Source organism: Myotis daubentonii, chromosome 13 (assembly GCF_963259705.1).
Source record: "Myotis daubentonii chromosome 13, mMyoDau2.1, whole genome shotgun sequence".
Lineage (NCBI taxonomy): Eukaryota > Metazoa > Chordata > Mammalia > Chiroptera > Vespertilionidae > Myotis > Myotis daubentonii.
Window position 1 is genome coordinate 41,868,265 of NC_081852.1, and position 22,069 is coordinate 41,890,333.

The 22,069-nt window shown below is 46.6% G+C and overlaps 1 protein-coding gene across 50 annotated transcripts in view; it reads right to left on the reverse strand.

Annotated features, from left to right (window-relative positions):
- SORBS1 (sorbin and SH3 domain containing 1) overlaps nt 1–22,069 on the reverse strand; it is a 214,959-nt gene that overhangs the window by 99,399 nt on the left and 93,491 nt on the right. For 22 of the 50 annotated variants that reach the window (XM_059660862.1, XM_059660858.1, XM_059660874.1 and 19 more), the window contains exons 3-6: nt 10,379–10,428; nt 8,358–8,426; nt 6,015–6,110; nt 4,435–4,563 (exon numbers count right to left, since the gene is read on the reverse strand). In XM_059660862.1, coding sequence (XP_059516845.1) covers nt 4,435–4,563; nt 6,015–6,110; nt 8,358–8,426; nt 10,379–10,428 — 344 coding nt within the window. Of the gene's footprint in view, nt 1–4,434; nt 4,564–6,014; nt 6,111–6,257; nt 6,394–8,357; nt 8,427–10,378; nt 10,434–22,069 lie in introns of those variants that run through there. The other 28 variants (XM_059660861.1, XM_059660860.1, XM_059660875.1 and 25 more) reach the window with 10 other exon arrangements.

The window sequence follows — 22,069 nt, forward strand, 5'->3', positions numbered from 1 at the left end:
GGCAGGAGTGGAGCCAACTGGCACAGAATGAGCAACATGTAAGATCTGACCTGGCTTTTGGCTTGTGAGTCAAAATGCAGGGATTGATGGTCTTCAGGCTACCAGACAGGAAGCGTATCACACCCATCACCAGTTCAGGCTCCCTGTCTCCTCTTGAGTAAAAACGCCCTGACCTGGGATGTGGTGGGTCACTCTGAACCACAGGGCCGACACTGAGACTGCCAGGCAATGGCATCAGGAAGCAGGGATAAGGTGATGCCTCACCCAGTAACCTTTGTGGTTCTGATTCAAAAACCAAGGCCCATGTTCTGAGATTAGGAGGTTGGTTGGGAAGCCATGGTCAGGGACCCAGAGTCCAGCTTCCACTTGAGAGCAGGAGTCTGGACTGTGGGTTTGAACTGGGGAACCCCAAAGGCTCCATCTGTCCCTGACCCCCAGCATCTCCACCTCCCCATGTTCATGTGATCAGGTGGCCCCCACATCCATACTTTGACTCCAAATTTCCTCCTAGAAGTTCTTTCCTTGCCAAAACAATTCAAGATGTCTAACAAAGGAATTCAACAGCCCTTCACCTTCTGCATAAACCCACCATCTGCATGAGTGCCGGTTATTCTCCTGTCCGCACTGCGCTTTACCCCTCCGTGCTCCTTACACACACGGCACTGAGCCCTGCCCTTTCACTCTTCCGAATCCACTCACCCTTGGCCGCTGCTCTTCATTCCTGCTGCCACCACGCCAGGCCCAGGCCCTCATGGCCTCTAACTGAAATTACTGAGCCTCTTTGAAGGGCCTCCTGTCTGCAGTAATTAGAATGGTTACATGCCTGGCACTGTGTTAAGTGTTGATATGAAAGAGCTCATTGAATCCCAACAACTCTATTACGATCATTCCTATTTTGTAAATGAGAAACTGAAGCTCTCTAAGGCTGAGTGATTTGCCCATATCACAAAGACGGTAAGAGGCAGAGCTGAGCCTCGGAGAGCTCTATGATTCAAGGACAAGCCCAGCATGAGAGAGTTGGAGCAAGGACTGGAAATAGGGGGTATCTCTGAAATGTGGGTGTCAAAGGCCCATGTAGGGAAAGAAATCAGATGCAGGTGCTGGGCAGTGTGGGGGACTGGAGCTTCCAGTCTAGGTCAATGATCAGCAACTTGGAGACCTGTAGGAATGGAAGAAGGTGGCAAAGGCAGGTAGCAAGGTAGGGGGAGGGGTAGACACAGCAGCTGGGGGACATATGCTGGCCTAGTGATCAGGGAGGGAGCTGGACACTATCTGGCATTGGGAGTAGAAAGCATGCCCAATCCTTGGCAAGAGCCACTCATTACCGCACACTTGGTGGGGCTTCCAGTCCAGGCTGGGCATGGCTTCCTGCAAATATTGTTCAAGACTGTTTTCATGAGGCAGGTCCCGGCCCAGTGTCCCCCAGGCCCAGGACAGGACTTCAGACTGGTGTGGGCCAACAAGTTGTCATCCGGAGGCCCAGAGGGAGGGAGTAGGCAGGGATGAGAGGAGGACGAGGGAGCCAGGATGCTGGTCAAGGAGCAGCAGAGTACAGCGACGAGATCCCCACTCCTGAAGGTCCTATCTCTAGAGTCACATCCTTTTAACCTCACCCCCAGTATTAACTCGTTCCAGCTCTTAACCAGTACGGGGCTCCCCGCCACCCCTACTTAAAGCAAACTTATTCCTTCCCACTCAAACTGCTCTAGTACACAATCTTGAATTTGTCCAGTGAATGGAAATCAGTTTGTGTCAGGCAGTTTCAAAACTTGTCAGGCCACAGAGCATTTTGGGACTAGAATGGCTTGGAAACCATGTCACCCAGTCCCTCATACTTCAGATGTGCTTAAAATGTGTGACTTAACCACGGTCAGAACGCAGGTAGTGGATCAGGGGCCCACACCTGGCTCTCCTATTACAACAAACTGCCTTCTGTCCTCACCTAATGCACCCAGAATTATTCTCCCTTTTCCTCCCTTCTCCCCCCTTCTCATCACAATTCCCAGCGACTCGCTTAGTGTCTGACACAGAGATGATAAGTGAATGGCTGAATGAATAATTTGGATTCAGTGATCTCAATTTATGAGGATGAAAATAATCTACTAAGATTAATTTACTGTGAAGTGTGAATGACTGATAGCTATCCCCTAATTCTTCAGAGTTTTTGCATTTTAAAACATGATCTTTTATCACCCAAATTAGCTGTTATAAATTTATAAGACATAGAATTATTTGGGAACTAGAGAGAGTTTCCTAAAGTGACTCAAATAACTGCACAGTCCTGTAGTGAAAGCCTACTGACAGTGTGGCCCTGGGTGGGTAGCTCAGTTGGCTCAAGTGTCATCCTGATATGCCAAGGTTGAGGGTTTGATTCCCTGCCAAGGTACATATAAGAATCAACTAATGAATACATAAATAAGCGGAACAACAAATCGATCTCTCTCTCTCTCCTCACTCCCCTACCCTTCTTTCTCTAAAATCAATCAATTAAAAAAAAAAAAAGAGTAGCATTTGCATTCTGATAGTGCCACACTATAACCACCAGGGGGAGCTCAAGGCTCCTCCTTCCTTTCACCGCTCACCACCGGAGAAAGGGCCAGGGGGTGACCCGTTTTTTATTGGGCCATTGGAGGGGAGGAGGGTTTTCCTCTTTAACCATCACTTGGGATTCACTCTTGCCCTAACGTCCTCCAGCTTGGGAGCTGGATTTTCCCAATTAGGCCTGAAGAGACTGGATTAGACTTGTTTTAGGAAGAAATTATTTTGCCTTCACTTCCTGGCCCCACCTTTCCTGGAGACGAGAATGGCAAACAGCAGTGGAGCAAGAGTCAGGTGTAAATTCAGGAATCGAGGGCCAAGAAGCTACTTTTGAGTTTTAGTGCTGGAGGCCACTCACGTTTTCCCTTAGTCAAGGGAGAAGAAGCTCACACTCCAGCCTGGCCTCGCCCTCGGGCATCTGCCTTGGCACCTGCTCCCAGGATGCTGGGCACTGACCACCCCCATCTTGTCTAATTCCCTTCTATCACCACACACTGCTCCCCACTGTGCCAAAGAGTTTTCATGCCCCCCTTCCTTTCTTCTCTGGTCCCAAGGGGGTCATCATCACCCCAATTCCTTTTTTCCCTTCATTTCCTTCCTTTAAGAAACTCCCATCCCCTATAGTAGCTCTCAAATGGGGTCCTCGGACAGCAGCATCAGCATGACCTGGGAACGTCAGAAATGCAGAACCTGGGTCAGCACCCAGCCCTTCAGGTGGGAATCAGGAATTCTAAAGCTCTGACGGGGGCCCAGGAACCTGTGTTTTTATCCAGGTGATTCTGATGCAACGCAAGTGTGAGGACCGCGCACTGCCACAGAGTGGAGAGGGCCGTCCCGCCCAATCCTGACGGTTCCTGTGGGACCTCAACATCAGAGTTTCCCAACTCCCAGGACCCTTGGGTTGCAGAGAGCCCTCTCCAAAGCGGCCAAAATAATCAGGTCTTCCCAACGTTACCGAGCATTTAGAACTAGAATGGCTTGTAAGCCATCTTGCCCAAGTCCCTCAGGTTTCACATGTGTTCAAAGGTGTGACTTATCCAAGGCATGAAAGCACTACCAAGGTAGTGGATGAGGGGCCCATGTCTGACTCTCCTGCTGCAACAAATGCAGCCCATTCTATGCCACCAGGTGTGGTGCAAAACACCTCCCGCACTTGCATCCTCACAAGGATGCGGGAGGCAGTGCAGATGAGATTACCAGCCGTGAGAGGCTAACTATATCCCCGGACTCGCACAGCCAATAGGTGAAGGGGCTGAACACAATCTACCAGCTCCCGACGTCCCAGGTCTAAACCTAGACACCCAGGCTTTCCGAGTGGCGGGTCGTGTGGGGAGCTGGGCTTCATATGGCTTTTTCGTCTCTGTAGCTCCTAGTCTGCACTGGTCTGAGACCTGCTCTTTTGCTCCTGCTCCCTGAGCTGCCAGGTCACCCCCCGCCAAGCCTGCCCCCTGCCCCACCTCTGCTCTCCTGGGAGCCAGGTCGGTCAGCCGCCTGCACTTCTCAGTGCCCTCTGGCTTCCTCTCAGCCCCAGCCCTGCCTGGCCAGGCACAGCCAAGCCCTCAGAGACACCTAACCACTAGCCCATCTCTCCACTGCCCCCCCTCAGGCCCCCAAGCCTCTCTGTCCTCACCAGTGCAGTCAGCAGAGACCCCAGCTCTGAGATAGGGTATCTGCCCACCTGTCCAGTCAAAAGCTAAAATAAAGTGGTGGTTGCTGCTGTGCCTCTGCCAGAAGCAAGAAGGCCCTGTCAGTTCAGGGCATTGATCACCATGTATCGCAGATGGGACAAAAAGCTGAGTGACCCAGGGGCCCCTGGGAGAATCAGGAAGCAGCTGATGAATCTGTGCCCTTCTCACGTGACTTGAATACCTGCCCCCAGTTGCAGAGGTGGCTCACCTGGTTTGCTTTCGTATTGTGGGCTTTCCTGAGGGCTCACAGGGCTACTGCTCGGGGTGTCCCTGTAGGAGGATGAGGCCCGGAGAGTCACGGCTCCCTTCCCAGTGCAGACTTTTGTAGGATCCATGTCTGAAAAGGAAAGATCCAAAAGGGAGGACTGAATGCAAAGCTCCTAGAGGATTAAGCAACAGTCAGCAAGCAACTTGTTACAGCTGGGGGATGAGATGAACCTGGGCACAGCCGCACAATCTTATGGTCAATGAAAATTAATTTGTGGGTAGTGGGGAGGAATGAACCCCATTTTCAGAGGTTTACCACCCATCATGAGGTTAGGGGGAAATGGAGTATATGTATGAGTTACAATATCAGCTGAAGACTTTCAAAATGAAAGCGGGTTTATTTCTTTTATTAAATGAAGTGTAGGTTGGTGAGATGTCTGGCCAATTAGTAAGGCTCAGAGTTTATGAAAGATTTCTCAAGTTTCCAGACCATCCGTCTTAGAAAAGCTCTAGGCACATCAGGAATTCAGTGGTTTTCTGCAGAGAATCACTTCTCTGGTGGGAAAAGGAAAAGAAAACCTGCATCAGCAAGTCAGGACCCTGAAAAGATGAGACAGGATCTGCTGCCTGGGCAGAAAGACCAGGGGTGAGAGAGCCTCGCATTCCAACTTAATGAAGAAAATTCACACCAAAGGAAAGGACCAGGAATGCTAAAGCCTTCCCTGAACAGTGTGCGCGGCACCCAGCCGAGCCGTCACTGGGTCCCGACCTCTCCGCAGGTGACAATGGCCTAATAACAGGCCTGGGTCATCTTTCAGAATCGCACTGAGAAGGGTTTCAAAACAGGCTTCAAAAGAGCTGGCTGCTCACCCTCCGAGAGTCGGCCCGGGAGGCGCCGCCAACGCAGAGCACAGCCCTAGCAGGCGCACGTGCTCACGCTTCTTTCTGTGCGGCCGAGCTGAACTGAATTCCACAGCACAGCTGGGATCGCTGACCTAAAATCGTCAAGCCTGGGATTATGAGGTCAAGTTTAAGGTGGGCAGTGGACAGGATGGGGGCTCAGACATCCACCTCATTCCCAGGCCTGTGCCAGGCGGAGAGAAGCGAAGCCTCTTTTCCAAGTTCAGCCCAATGCAGAGGGTCCCTGTGCGGCCACATGAATTCTCCGGGAGACTGGAGTTCTAAATAAAGTACTGGGAGAGCCTAAGAAGTCCATGTACCTCAGACCTGCACAGAGTAAATGCTTAGCCTCTGGGTGACCCTTCTCCTAAGAAGGGGACGGGGCACAAGGTAGCTGTCAGTTTGTCTCTGGACTCACACACACACACACACACACACACACACACACACGTACACACACGCACACACACACGTACACACACGCACACACACACGTACACACACATGTACACACACACACACACACACACACACGAAGAAAGGAAACCAACCGAGGCAGTGAGAGGGAATGGCTCCTAAGCATGCAAGGATTAAGCCTCCAGTCTTTGTTAGAAGGAAAGAAGAAACACCATGCATGATCTGCTAACAATTAAAAGAAGAAACCAACCCAAGGAGAGGTACCTGGAGGGAGTACTAGGCCTGGAGAGCTTTTCACTGTCTTCACAGGAATTATTTTAACAGCAGAAATAGAGCGTGCGCATGAGGGGTCGGTGGTTGCTGCAAACACAAAAGGGTAAATGGTGCCTCCAGGAAGGACATTGGGAAACACTCAGGCAGTTGAGGGACTCGCAGGGACAATAGGAGGAAGTCGCCCACATGAAAAGAACACTAGAAAGAGCAGTAGATGCAGTGATTTGAAATAACCTGCTTTCTCTCTTTAGAGTTCTGTGCCAAGACGGCAGAACCCTCCCTCCTACCGGTGCCCGCGTGCAGTTGGTCAGTGTCTCTGTACCTCCTGCCACACCAGGAACTTGCCAAGAGTTAGAGATGCAGATGGCCTGGCAAATAGAGGAAGGGGAGAGAATCAGGGTCCAAGGGGCCCCTGAAAGAATGCCGGGGTGTCTGTGCTGGGTTGTGGGTGGGTGCACTCCGGCCCCAGGTGAGTGGAGGAAGGAAAGGGGCCAGTCTGTGAGTTGCCTGGTTCCTTCAGCCATCACAACTGCTTCCACAGAATCGTACCTTCTGGGGTCCTGTGCCTCCTCTGACAAGTGTAGCCCTCTGTCCCCAAGCCAACCAGAACCCCCATCTGTCAGGCAGCAGATGGTCTTGCTTCAACCCACCCTTTCTCGGGCAAGAGGTGGCCAAGTGTCCAAGTGCATATTCAAGACGCAGGGCAGCACCTAAGTGCGCAGCCCGGGATCTGACACCCGGCTGAGCTTTAAGACCGGGATAACTCGTGGGGCACGGCAAGGGCTGCACGTGTGAAGGTACAAACATGCTTTCGCAGCAGTCCTATTTATTCACTGCTCTCTAAGACCAGCTGGGAGACTGGCTGGTGGGAGACTTCTGTTATGTTACCATTTTCAGAGGAAGAAGCCAGAGGCTCAGAGAGCCGCTCAGAGTCACCCAGCTTCACTGAAGGAAAGAGGCTGAGGCTAGAGTTCACTGTCCTGGCACTGGGTTCAGGGACCTCCTCGGGCCACTAGGATGACCTATGGTTGCATCTGCCTCCTCTTCCCAACCAAAGGTGATTTTTACTGAAGAGGGAGTGGAAACCACCTCCATCTGCCGCCCTCCCCCCGCTCCCCTGGAGCCTCTTCCTTAAGTGGATTCACGGTGTTGCTGGCACCACAGGCTCTTTAAGCATCAGAGGCCATCCTCTCCATGCTCCTCACTGGAGGACTGAACCTTCCCCTGGAGCCACTCCACAGGCACCGCCCTTCAACATCCCCTGATGCAACTCCGCCTGATTGTCCAGGACCCCGAGAACACGGCCCCACACCCTGAGTACAGGAGGGCAGCCAGCAGGGAGGCAAGAACAGGCTGGCAGCAGGACACTTCTTGCCAGAGAAAGCGCCCCAAACCACCACCCCACTCCCCACCCCTCCGCTCTCTATGCCTTCCCTCTCCGGCTCTTCCTTCTGACTTTGCATTTGGCCTGTCGAAAAAGGAATACTTGGCTAAACCAGCCTAAAATTACAAAAGCCAAACACATCAAACTCTCTGAAGTTACTTAAATGCCCAATGATAGGACTTCTGCCCTCCCTCTCTGATACCCTAAAATTTAGTGGGGTGAGCATGGAGAGAACCACTGGCACCCAGAATCTGAAGAGGAATAAATACTGCAGATCATGCAATGCCTGTGTTTTCTAGTCATACCCATGAGGACAAAGGACCTCCTGAGATGTCTGTACCTTATCACTCCAACCCACCCCTCGCTGCAGAAGAGCCACGGGAAGCCCCGCTGCCTGCTACCTGGGCAGCCACATGGAGACATTCGGGATGAGAGATGACAGGGCAAATGGGACCTCAAAGGTCATCTTATCCATCACTCATTTCGCACTTAAATCTTTCATCCTAAAATTTTTAAAAACTGAAAATATGAGAGGATGTGCACGAAATGAATGCCACTGAAATCATTTATTTCAGCAACTAAGACTCCTGCCTCAGGGTCAGGGCTATGAAGGTGAAATGCCAGTGAGGAAAACTTCAGGCTGATAAATGCCATATGCAGCAGGCAGGAGGTACACCTTGGTCTGTATATTTGATCTGTTATTTGAAACACCCTGTGAGCAGGAGACAGTTTTTAATAAGTCACCTCACAGTGGGAAGCAGCAGCCTCAGACTCCTGAGATACAAGATCATGCTCACGGTTTCAGAAACTCAGTGTGGGAAACAGGTCTCCAGCAAAGGGCCTGATTGGATCATGACTATTCCCACTGGGCAGGTGGTCCCTCTCCGACACCCTGCTCCTTCTAGAAAGGCTTCCCAGTACCAAGCCGGGCTTCCCTTTAAAAGCCTTACCTTTGTCCTGCCCATTGCTGCCTGGTGCCAACCCGTTCACCACGGCTTTAGAAGCGCCAACGTCACATTCTGGAGAAAGAAAGAAGCATGAGGATAGGGATGGGGTCTCCCCAACATTTGTTGAGTCCCACCCGGTGGGAGGTGCTGGGGACGTGGGGGCTGCTCATACCTGGAGATGGGCCCCCCTGGGTGTCATGGGAGAATTCGGAGAACTGCGTGTTGTCTGGACCAGGAGAGAAGGCAAAAGCTGCTTTCATGCTGCTCTGTCCACCAGAGGTTAAAACAAGTGTTTCCCACAGAACTGCTTTCTTCCTAATGATCATTTTTAATAGCGGCATATTATTCCCCCATGTAAATACACAGCATGAACCTAGAGAGACCCCACCTTTATGTGGATGGTGTTTTTGTTTTCTTGGAATTAAGACGGAAATTCCCAAGAGTGGAGTTGTCAGGTCAGAGGGTCCAGACTTTTTGGACTCTGGCTGTGAAAGCCTCCTTCTAGCACCACCCGAGGGGGAGAAGTAGGGAGACCTCACACAGGCACTTCCGCACCCTCGTCCTCCGGCCCGGCCCTCCCTTCCTACTTCCTCTGCCCTTATTTTGCCAGGAGTAGGTAGCAATGCCAGTTTGGGCTAATTTTGATATTAGAACAACAAAAACTCTTTAGGCTGCAGAGCCAAAGTTTAAAAAAATGATAATAAAAACAAAAAAGCGTTACAAAGCAGGAGCTGCTGGCAGTACCTGAGCCACTTGGAGGGAAAAGGTGTGCAGCGTCTTATGCATAACAAGAGCACCGAAGGCATCATGGGCCAGTCCCTCCCCTCCCAAGGAGGACATCAGAGCTGGGAACCCATGGACGGAAGACCAGCCGAGCCTGGCGCCAGGTACTCAGTACTTAGGGAGCAAGGCCTCACTTAATCCTCACACAACCCCAATGGATTGGTGCTTCTAGGATGTCTGTTTTACGGAGGAGAATGCAGAGAAGGGTCCACCACAGGCCCAAGGTCACACCGTGGTACCTGAGGAAGCCAAGTTGTGGCCCTGAGCTATCCCACCCAGAGCCCTCCTCAGTCCTAAGCACACACTGTCCGCCCAGTTTAGGACCTGGCTAAAAAGGCACTGTATGTAAATACGTGGAAAGAGATTTCTGGAACATGCTGGAAATAACTCAGGATTGGGACACCCTTGAATAAGCTAGCCCTTTGGTCATCCCCCTCACCCCCACAGCCTACAGGTCATGGGAGGCTCCAGGTAGGCCCAGTGGCCGAGGCGGGCCCAGTGGCCGAGGCGGGCCCAGTGGCCGAGGCGGGCCCAGGGGCCGAGGCGGGCTCAGTGGCTGAGGTGGGCCCAGTGGCTGAGGCAGACAGGTCTTAATCTCCAGATGGAAACTTCTCTGCCTCAAACTCTTGGCTGCACAATGAGCAGGGGCTTGTTCCATTCCCCGTCTTCCCTAGCCCATGCTTTCCACCCCAGATCTAAATGCAATGTACTCAAAACTGGTCATTTGTGTAGGTCTTGATTTTTACTACCACAGGCACAGCAAAAGGGGAGCACACCGCTCCATCAGCCTGGATGAAGGAAGTGTTAGATTAGCTTGCACCCAGGGGCAATTATAGTCCATTGGTTTCTTTTTGCTGCACTCACTGGGATTAAGAAATGCCACTGAGGTGTATACATGTCAAAATTTATCAATTGTATACTTAATAGATCCACAGTTTACTGTATGCCAATTATACCTCCATAAAGTTGTTAAAAATAGAGACAAAGGAAGCTATTACAAAGATGAGGACACATGCATGTAAAGTGTATAGCATAGTTCCTGTCACGTGGTAGAGAATAAATCCTCAACAATGCATGTGATGATAGTGATGATGACGATTTATGACAAAGCTCTGGCACTTACCCAGGTCTCAAAAATAAAAAAAGAAATGTAGTTGGAACCTTCAGAGTAAGTAAGAAATCTGGGTAAACTGCCCAGTTTTGTAGATTTGTCGAGAAGAAAAGGGTTTTAAATGACTTACCCGAGCTCATGGTGGTGACAGGACAAGTCTTTTGCAACTGGGGCTCGGCACTGCTCTGCAGAAAAACAAAACCACACAATGAAACCAATGAATGGCAGGTTCAAGATAAGTCCCTGTGGCTCACATTGAAAAGGAAAAAACAACACATACATCCTTGATAAAACAGAGCTGAACCAGGAGTCAACGTGGCCAAGCTTCTGGTCTGCTACGTACTAACATGACCGCGGGCACGTCACTCAACCACCTTGGCCACAGTTTTGTTGCCTGTACTTGATTTCAATACTATGCAAGGTCTCTTCCAGCTCTAATCCTATATAATAAAACCCTGATATGCAAATCGACCAAACGGTGGATCGACCGGTCACTATGATGCGCATTGACCACCAGGGGTCAGATGCTCAATGCAGGAGCTGCCCCCTGGTGGTCAGGGCACTCCCACAGGGGGAGGGCCACTGAGCCAGAAGCCGGGCTCACAGCAACATTCAGGCCGTGCACCGGGCCTCTAGTATTCAAATAAAACCCTAGAGTTACATGAGTGCACATGGGTCATGGAGAGGGTGAAGTTCGGAAAGAACCAAGTTTTAGGAGAAAGGTGAAATCACAGTATTATTGGAGGTTAATAATAACAACAACAAAAGCAGCAGCAATAAATATGGCTTATAAGGCACAGGGAAATGTTCAAGATGCTTTAATTATGTTAATTCACTTGATCCTCACAGTGACCCTACAAGGGCAAGCACTAACACTGTGTTGGTTCATACAGATGAGGAAACCGAGGCGCAGAGAGGTGAACAAAGAGTTGCTACTGGAACCCAGACAGCCTGACTTGAAAGCCCAGGCTCTTAGGCACTGCCCTCACCACTGACACTCAAATGAATAACCCTCTCAGTTAGTATGGTCTCATCACCAGTAATGTCACTAGTTTCTTCTTTCCTAGAACTTCATGTAAATGGTATCATAGTGCATGTAATCTTCTATACAGCTTTTCTTGCTCTGCATAACACAATTTAGCATTTGCCCACATATATGTGGGCCTATTTCTGGACTTCATTCTGTCCCACTGATCTGTCTTTATGCAATAACTCACTGCCTTGATTACTATAGCTTTATAGAAAGTGTTGAAATCAGGTAGCATGAGTCTTCTAACTTCGTTCTTTTTCAAAATCGTTTTGGCTTTTCTAGGTCCTTTGCATTTTCATATAAAGTGTAAAATTATCTTTCAACTTTTACCAAAAACAAAAACAAAAACCTGCTGGAATTTTTATTGTGATCATTCTGTAGTAAGAAGGTCAAGGTATGGTCTGAGGCTCTGCACAAGGAGACATGCTTTAGTTTTCTTTCTAACATGGGCACCTGTTTCCTTTCTAGGTGGCTGCCTTGCTGTCCTTGGAATTGACCGAGTAGAATGCTCAAGGCAACAAGCAAATCACTCCAAGTCCTGTGCAGCCCAAATCAACACAAACTTTGCCTCCGTCACTGTCAATACACCTGAGACGACCCATGACCTTCAACAGCCCCCTTAGATCATTCTCTAAGCGGTGGAAACATCTGTTCTCTCAGTCAAGGAGCATAACCTGTGTTCTGAACGCCCCAGTGGTTTCCAACCTTGGTTGGTAATACATCAATTTGCTTCCCAGGACCACAAGGGCTGTGGTGATAGCATCCAAACATTTTCATGTAAAACTTTATTTTGGTAATCAACTTTTTATGTTAAGGTTTTATTTATTTCGTTTTTAAAGCATTAGTTAAGAAATGGTATTATTCAACCACAGAGCTATCTTAACAGAAAAGAACTTTTATTCCTTTACAGTCCTTCCTACCTTCATTTATTTGTATAAATAGCACTTACATAGTTGTAACCATATGTCTGGGCAGTTTTGTGTTCTAACTTTTAAATTAAATATTTCATGAACATTTCCTGAACTTCTACAGTCATTAAGTCCATCATTTTAGTGGCTATATAATATTTCATAGTATTAACATGCCATAATTCATTTACCAATTCCCTCCATATTATTTAGTTTAATTCATCTTAATTTTGTAAATAAGTACATAGCACAACAGCATTCTTAGGCAGGGGAGGAGATGAATGGAAACATTCTATGAACCAAACACAAAGGATGCCTCATCTCACACACAATGAGTGATCACTGTCATATGTGGGTAGCTCTTTGCGCGTTTTATATTTAATATAGATTCTGGTGATTTCTGAGTGTCAGCCCCTCTTACTTACAGACTAATCTTAAGTACACACGGTCAGGGCTAATATCCAAAATACTATCCATCAGTTTGCCACAACGTCCACCACCATAGCAGACGCCAGCTAAGGCAGGCTCTGGGACGCCCCTCCCTGTGCCAGGAGCTAACCATGCAATGGCTGGATTGTAAGAAGCTGGAAGAGAATGGGCCCAGGTTGGTAGGTAGGACACTATTTTGATATTTTAGAACTAGTATGACAGTAGGTGTCAATGACGATGCATAGGTGAGTACCAGCTCTGCACACAAAAACTTTTGGGGGAGTAGGTTCTGCTGTTGTCACTCGGTGATTGATTGAATCTGCAGCAGGTGACACAAAAGACGCAGTGGGCCGTTTAAAATAAAAACTGTAGCAAGAATGGCAGTGGCAGCTGTGCCAAGGATGGCGCCCAGGGCCCAGTCCTCGCCAGGGGTGGCAACAGCAGTGACATCCTATCCAGACTATTCCAGAGCCCGAGGTTGGCTCTCATTCCAGCCAACTCAGCCTCCTTGAATTCCTGCCCTGTTCTGAGTGCCATTCCCCAGCCTCCCATAAACTCAGAACTACCTGAGATCTTGCCAATAAATCCCTTTCCAGTGGGAGTTGACCAGAGGTGGTTTCTGGTCATTTGCAACCCAAAAACCTTGACCAAGAAAGATGATGAGGAGGAGGGCATCCCTAAGGTTTCACTGGGAGAGGAGAACCTTCATCCCTCTGCAGTAAGACCAGCCAGACTCGAATCCCACGTGGCTCAGCAAATGGTTTTGTCAGTGAAGATGCATCCGGAAGCTGCACAAACTGAGCCTGACCAGAAGAACGCCAAGAGCTTTTTGAAAGTCATAATCCAGCCCTGGCTGTTTATTTAGACACTAGAGGCTTGATACACAAAATTCATGCAAGGGGCTCGGCCCTCGCAGCCCCGGCTTCGTCCAGAAGGTTATCTGGTCTAATTAGCATAGTGTGCTTTTATTATTATAGATAGTACAGGCTATTACAATTATATGTAGAATGTGAGAGTTTATTTTACATAAAAAACCTGTGACAGTTAATATTTGTTTTAAAACTAAGCTGTAGGGAGCTGATTTGGTTGTGAACATGATGGCACCTCTTTGGAATTTCTCCCATGTGTCCCCTCCATGGGGTAAAAGCCAAAAAGATGACCAGTGCCAACTAGTGACAAAACCGGGCAGCTATTCCCCCAATGGGTTGCAGGAACCTACACAGTATCACAGCTTGAGTGGGGCCAGTGAGGGTCCAGCCACCATTCCACTCCTTGGGCCATGGGACCTACCATACTTGGTCAAAGCATCGCAGCATCCACACAAGCATTCCACCAGAAGAACAAGATGTGAAGTAGCCAGACTTGTTAAGAATGCGTCTGGATAATTAACAGCTCTGTATGGTCCCTCCCTCACTCCACGACCCTATAATTCTGAGATGACACAGAGTGAATAATTACTGAAAAGCAAAAGTTACCGTATACTCCTGCTTCCAGCTGAAATAGGATCCAATAACTAAATATGGGTTTTTGTTGGGGAAGGAAAGAAGGTCCTTATATGGGTGGTTCAGGGATATGTCACTAGGGAGGAACTGAGTTTGCCTGTAAGAGTGAGTTCAAGGTCCAGCAAACGTTTGAAAGACAATGAGCCTTTGGTTGACCTCTCCACACAACATGCTCCAGCTTCTCCTATGCACTGCGGTATTTTGCCTCCACGAGCCGCCCCCCTCCCTGCCCTCCCCCCCCCCCCCCCACACACACACAAACACAGGACTGTAAGTTACAGGAATGGAGACCCTATGTCATCCTCAGGAGCAAGGATACAGTGGGTGCTCAATCATGAACTTTGCCCTTGTCTCTATTTAGCCTTCAGAACCTACTTTGGAGTCTTATCTTCAAGATAACCAGACCCTCCTTAACTGCACTGCAGCTGCTTAAAAGGAAGCTGGCTCCCTGACCGAACTCTGGTTAAACTCTAGCTTTGAAATATAATCTGGGACTTGATATAGTTGTTGCTACTTCCAAAGGCTTGAAAAGCATAGGGACAGCTCACAGAGCCTTGCTGCTTTAAACTCTGCTGGTCCACCGGCAAAGCCACGCTTCTTCAGTTTTTCAATACCTCATCCTCTTCTCCATCTCTATTAATGTAATTTCTCTCCAAATGCACTCTCTACGTAATTGGAGAGGGTGCAGAGGCTCCTCAGAAAGCCAGAAAGGATAAAACACTGTGTTATTAACACTTCCTTGCGTGGGGAGGAAGTTAGGATAAACTCGACCCTGACATTAACTTCAGTCTGGAATCCCATAGCACAGTTGGGGGCTCAGAACACAACAAACACGATCTTTCTGTGAAAAGATCGATGCTTCTGGAGAGGGAGCAATAGGCAAACACACCAGAAAGGCCACCCCCCACGTCCTCCCATTTCCTCCTGGAGTCCCTCCAGCACAGTTTCCGTTCTAACCAATTATCTGAAATGGCCTTCAGAAAGGTTTCCAGTGCACACACGGCCAAGCCCAATGAATTCCGCACTGATCAGGGCCTTGCTGACCTTTCCACCGAACTGAGGACAGTTAACTCCTTCCTCCTCCCACAATCGCTCTCTGGTCCTGATTTCTAAGTGGCACTGTGGACCGGTTTACCTTGGGCCATGAGTAACCTCCCTCTAGAAAGGGGCCTCTGTGGTTCTTCTAGCACAGTGGTTCTCAACCTTCCTAATGCCGCGACCCTTTAATACAGTTCTTCATGTTGTGGTGACCCCCAGCCATAAAATTATTTTCGTTGCTACTTCATAACTGTCATGTTGCTACTGTTATGAATCGTAATGTAAATATCTGATATGCAGGATGTATTTTCATTGTTACAAATTGAACATAATTAAAGCATAGTGATTAATCACAAAACAATATGTAATTATATATGTGTTTTCCGATGGTCTTAGGCGACCCCTGTGAAAGGGTTGTTCGACCTCCAAAGGGGTCGCAACCCACAGTTCTAGGAGTTTAAGAGCTAGAGGGCCCTGAGTTGGTGGTCGTCATTCCTTTCCAAGGACATACTTGCTTCCTGAGGATTTCATCTGGAATATTAGAACCAGAGGATCCATGCACGTTACATAGCCCATTTTCATGGTTTTCCACTCATATCAGGAGGTTTCATGAGCCTCCTCAGGCCACAGCTCAGGCGCCCGCCCACCCACTCCCCACCTTTCACTTCAACCAGGGCAGCTGTCCTTTTACCGATTTCATTCATATATACTTCCTGAGTTTTCCTTGGATAAATGGGTTCTGTGGCTACAAAAAAAGTTTGTAAACCAGAAAAATAATCTTCCCCTTGTTATTTAGGTGCAAAAACAGATTCAGAAAAAGTTTCCCTTTGTCTTGCTTTATACTCCTCCTATTAAGCCCACTTTCCTATCTCTCCTCTAACTTCCTCAGGCCACCTTTAGCCACCTGGCAACAGAATCTGAATTCCAGATGAGAATCAGCCCTCCACAGCTGATGGACTGGACAGTGTCATGTTCCCTTTTTGATATTGCCCCATAACTCACCAAACAATGCAAAGTTCTGATGATAAACTACTAGGACCAGCCAAGGCCATCACCCACCTCTCCCCACCTTCCCCTCCCAGTCTCTGCTGCTCCAATCAGGCCTCATACACAAAACCTACCAGACAGTCAGCACCTGCAGGCAGGACAGTGTGTTGCTTAACTCTATCCTAACATCTAGTAACGCATCCAGCACAGGGTCAGCACCCAACTAATATTGGTGGAGAGAATATCTGTCCCTCGCATGTGTCTGAGTGCACTAATTTCTTCTCTTTCCTTTGCCACCCCCTCCATCCAAAGTGGGTAAGTTGCCTAGTCTTGTCATCTCTTCCATCTTCATGATTCATCCCAGCCACCTCTGCTTTTCCATCCGCATGTTCACCATTCTATTCCATCACCTCATCCCTAGACCATTACAATAGCCTAATAAGGCTCAGAATCACCCTTAGAGTCCAGTACTCCCACATTCTGCCTTCAGCAGCGAAAGAGGTCCTGGGTCAGATTTCAATGGGGAAGAAACATCTACTGGACCCCTATGAGCTCAGAGGGGTTGGCTGGGCAGTACAGGGCAAAAGGAAAAAAAGTGGTGAAACTCCTAGGGAAAAATAATGTATCTAAATCACAGATCCAATGATACCATTCAAATAGCATTTCTTTTAAAAAAATGTTTTTATTGATTTGTTAGAGAAAGAGGAAGGGAGAGGGATAGAGAGATGGAAACATTGATGAGGGAGGAATATCATCAATCAGCTGCCTCCTGCACGCCCCCTACTGGGGATTGAGCCCACAACCCAGGGATGTGGCCTGACTGGGAATCAAACCAGCAATCTCTTGGTTTCTGGGTTGACGCTCAACTGCTGAGCCCCACCGGCTGGGCTGTGAGCCACACCAGCCAGGCCAAACAGCATTTCTTTAGCAGCTACTATGCTTCTAGGATAGTGTTTGGCCTAGAGCAGTAGTTCTCAACCTTCTGGCCCTTTAAATACAGTTCCTCATGTTGTGACCCAAACATAAAATTATTTTCGTTGCTACTTCATAACTGTAATGTTGCTACTGTTATGAATCGTAATGTAAATATCTGATATGCAGGATGGTCTTAGGCGACCCCTGTGAAAGGGTCGTTCGACTGCCAAAGGGGTCACGACCCACAGGTTGAGAACCGCTGGCCTAGAGGACACCAACACGAATCAGACACAGCTGTTGACTTTGAGGCTATCACAGTTATAGGGAGGCAGACATATCCCATTGAAACATAACACGATGGCAATGTTGTGCTAGCAATCTGACCTACGTGTTACAGGAGCACAGAAAGAAAAGGAATGAATTCTGCATGGGAAATAGAATCAAGGAATGAATAAACCCTAACATTTTTAAATGTTCAATGACATACCTTCTAAAATCCCCTCAAATGTCACACTTTGGGTAATACTAGTCTAAAACATCAAGTCCAAACTTTGTAATGTACCACAAAACCCTGTAAGGTGAGGTTCCAATTACTTTTCCATCTCATTTCCCCCATACACTCAATAAGCTCTAAACTCCATGTATTCCACATTTGTCATTCCTACTGAACACTGACAAGATTTCCCATTTCTAAAAAAAAAAAAAAAATTAAAAGATTTCCCATTGTTACTTCCACTTATGCCCTTTCTCGCACCTTCGCAAACTTTAAGGCCAATCCCAATAGCCAGATCCATTTGCCCCACAATAGTAAAGGTTTTTATTTTGATTTAGTTTTGTTTTTAAATCTCCATTAAAATTCACGGTGATAAGAAACTCATTTTAATAAGACCTATTTATAATCACAGGATTCAGGTCCAAAAGGCTGGTGACCACTGGGCTAGAAAGTTAACTACCAATAAATTTGCAAGTATTTTTTACCTTTTATACCTAAATGGAGCCTTTAAATCAGCATATGAAGTTGATTCTGCCAAGAAAATTGCCAATGCCCTGCTGGTATGGCTCAGAGGTTGAGTTTCAACCTATGAACCAGGAGGTCATGGTTTGATTCCTGGTCAGGGCACATGCCTGGGTGGCAGGCTCGATCCCCATGAGTGTGTGGAAGGCAACTGATCAATGATTCTCTTTCATCATTGATGTTTCTATCTCTCCCTTCCTCTCTAAAATCAAAAAATATATATTTAAAAGAAAGAAAGTTGCCAACAACCAAAATACAGCCCAAAATAGCTTCAAGTCTTATGAATGCAGTATTATTTGCACTTCAGACAATTTAGGAGATAGCCTGTAATCATTTATTATTTATATATTAACAGAGGTTTACTATTCTTACTTTAGAGTGCATTCATACTTATTACCAAGAAAAAAATTTAAAAGGCATGAAGAAATCATTCCCAGAAGAAAAAATACAAGCAACAAACAGATCTATGAGAAAATGTTCACTTAACCTGATTAATTAAAACCAAAAAAGATTCAAATAATGACTAACCATTTTTCCACTTCTTAAACTAGTCCACAAATTTAAAAACATTGATACTCAATGTGGACAAATGCAGAGACACTGGCCTGTTCCTTACAGCAGTGCCACTGGAACTGTTTGCAGTACACGGCATCAGGAGCTGTGCTCCTCTGACCCTTTCTGCATTAGGGGCATCGAGCCTGAAAAAGAACCGCATGACAATAACGCTACGCAGTCAGAGAAGACTGCCACAGCTTTATTAATAATCATGAAAACCTAGTAACACTAGTAGTGAGTGACAGCGAACTAGGCCAATTACATGGCCACCCCCCCAACCCTGTGTGGACTGTTGAATAGTTCTGAAAATAATGGCTATATGGACCACGCAACAAGGGAAAAGACTTCTTATCATAAAATTAGGGGAATAAAGCAGGGTGTAGGTCTGTATGACATTTGTGATTATAATTATGTAAGAAACAACACATATGCATATATTTGAAAGGAAATATGCCCAAATCCTAGTAATAAGACGGTAACATGGAATTACTGGTAACTTTATTTCATTCATATTTTCCAAACTGTGTGGAACAGACACAGACAGGCCCAGAATCAATAATCCCTGAGCTCAGGCCCTTTTATAAGGTAGTTATAATACATTTCTTTTTTATTGAAAGGTAATTTTATACCTAGCATTTGATACCCAATTGTGTAATCTTTAGAACTTTCGAGAGAGAATTCTAGGAGACAAGCTTAAAAATGCCACTAACAACCTTGTCCATTAGAACTGGCGGCCCGCGTGGTGCAATCTCCCACAGAACTAACGGCAAATACCCCAAATGTGGAATTCCAGCATGGATCGCCAGTGATTGCTTTTGTTTAATGAAGCCAAACTACTCCCATGCAGTGTCTTATGAGGACGGGACAATAAAACGATGAGAATGTTCAGCCAGATTTCCTAAAGAAGCAATTGCACCAAAAGGTTTTGTCTTAAAATAGTCAGCAGAGGCTGCCAGGTGACAACACACAGGACCCCATGGCTCCCTAGGCCCACTCACTGCCAATTCCCTGCTCCTAACCCGGCTTCATGGCATTCCAGAGCCCTGAGCTCCTTCCCAAACTCTTTATATGTACAACTCTGGGCACACAAGTTTCTTAAACATGCATTGTTAACCCAGAAAGTCTTAAGTACAAAAACTGGCCCATTTGTGTTTCCCAAATATGGCTGTGGCTACAGAGCCCAAACAAAGCTGTCTGATTGCAGCATCCAGGACATTTGGAACCTCCACTTAGACAATCTAGATAATTCAAACCAGGGCAGATTCCCAAATTCATCAGATAAAAGCAAAGCATTTTAGCTCCGTTTAAATTGTAAACACATAACCTCAAACTATTAAAGGCAAGCCCTGGGTAGAGGTGATGTCTTCCTTCTGAAGCGGCCACCACACAGTGTCTACCTGTGGAGAAAGCATGAGTGGAAGCATTCTGAATTCTCAGGAGAGTTAATACTGGGCCATAGGCTACGGTATAAGCAAAGGAGACTGAAATGTTACTGTGTGCGGCTAGAAAAAATCTGAAAAGGGGTCTGTTAGAGCTTGAGAGCGGGAAAGAAGGGTAGGTTTGATATGGCAGGAGAGGTGTCCACTCCCGCAGACAGACCACAGTTCAACTTTTAACCACAAAATTCCTAAGGCTATGTTTTACCACATCATGTATCATACAGACATCTGCAGTGCAGGCCCATACCATGCTCAGGAATGAGGGAACAGAAGTTCCATTCAGTGAAAGGACTTAAATACCTCAGTTCATAATACTGGCTTATTCAGGAATTGCTTGTTTTCTTTAAGAAGTTTTGAAGTTTTACTGAAAGTGTACTAACCTCGCAAAAAGCCAACATGAAACACTGAAAACATTATCTTTTCTAAGGAGGCCTCTCTTCTTGGTGGTATGTATTTAATAACTGGGGTGGAACACACACAGACAGCCCAGAACCAATAATCCCTGGGCCCAGGCCGCTGCGGAGGCCTGGCTGTAGTACACACGAGACCCCGGCTCCACCACTCAGCGGGTTATAGTACATTAGCCACCTTTCTCTACTCTCGTCATTGGATCTTGCACTGATTTTAGGCAATTTTTTAATATATCAGGCAAAAAGGCTGCCTCCAAAATTTGAGAATACAGTGCAAATTTCTGAAACAGGTTTTCTTCAAAGTAAGCTAAAACCACTAAAATATTCAATAAAGTGCCAAGCTCATAGCAAATATTCAATAAAAATGTATTTTTAAAAATAAATCTACTTGTCTCTCAGACCAGAAGATGGAAATAGGTTGGCATCTATTATACATTTATATACTAATAAATACAAACTTTATATGTATGCCTTTATATACATAAACACACACTTGCTCTATGTGTATCCAACTATATCAATAATCACTTTGAACACCGATGGTCTAAATGCATCAATTAAAAGACATTGTCAGGATGAATCAAAAAACAAGACCAGCTGTATGTTATCTGTAAGAAACCCACTTTAACTATAATGACACATATGATGAAAAATGGATGGAGAAAAATATATCATGCTAATAGTTGGAGTACGTGCTTAGTGGCTTTGAAAAACCAAACCAAACAGGGTGAAAAGAACTGGGTTTGAATCCAAGCTCTGCCAGAGCCCTGAGCCCCTTCTCCAACTCTTTATATGTAGGATACAAAGTTCTATTTTTGCCAGGGCTGTGCAAATTGGGAAATCCCGTAATTCCTCAGCCTCAGAGTTTATTTTAATGAAGGGAATTAATAATACCTAAATTAATAAGGTATTTTTAATGTTAGATTTAAAAACACATGAAACACTGTAAATTGCTGTATTATAAAAGGAAAGTATTCTAGCTAAGAAGGTGCTGGTCTAGTCCTAATATTTTTGTTTACTGCTTTAACAGACTAACGAATATAACCACTGTGTGTCTTATTGTGAGGTTGACATTACCAGCATTTACCTGTACAAAACCCAGGCTTTACCCACTGAAGTGGCATCTAAGAACCAAGACATCCATCTCTGGCCCCGCCTTCCTACGCAAAGTCAGGCAATGAAGAACACTCAATAATGGCATCAGGATGAACCTTGAGGACATTATGCTCAGGGAAATAAGCTAAAGAGTATATGATTCCACTTATATGCAGTAGCTATAGAGTCAAACTCAGAGCCAGAAAGTAGACTGGTTGCCAGGAGCTGGGGGCAGGGGGAGAATGGGGAGTTATTGTTGAATGGATATAGAGTTTCTGTTTTGCAAGATGAGAAGAGTTAAGGAGGTGGATGGTGGTGGTGGTTGCACAACAATGCGAATATACTTAATACCACTGAGCTGTGTGCTTAAAAAATAGTTAAGATGTTAAATGTTATGTTATGTGTGTTTTACAGAGAGAGAGAGAGAGAGAGAGAGAGAGAGAGAGAGAGAGAGAGAGAGAGAGACTTCAGAGTTGCTATCTCTTTAGGGTCAGTTCT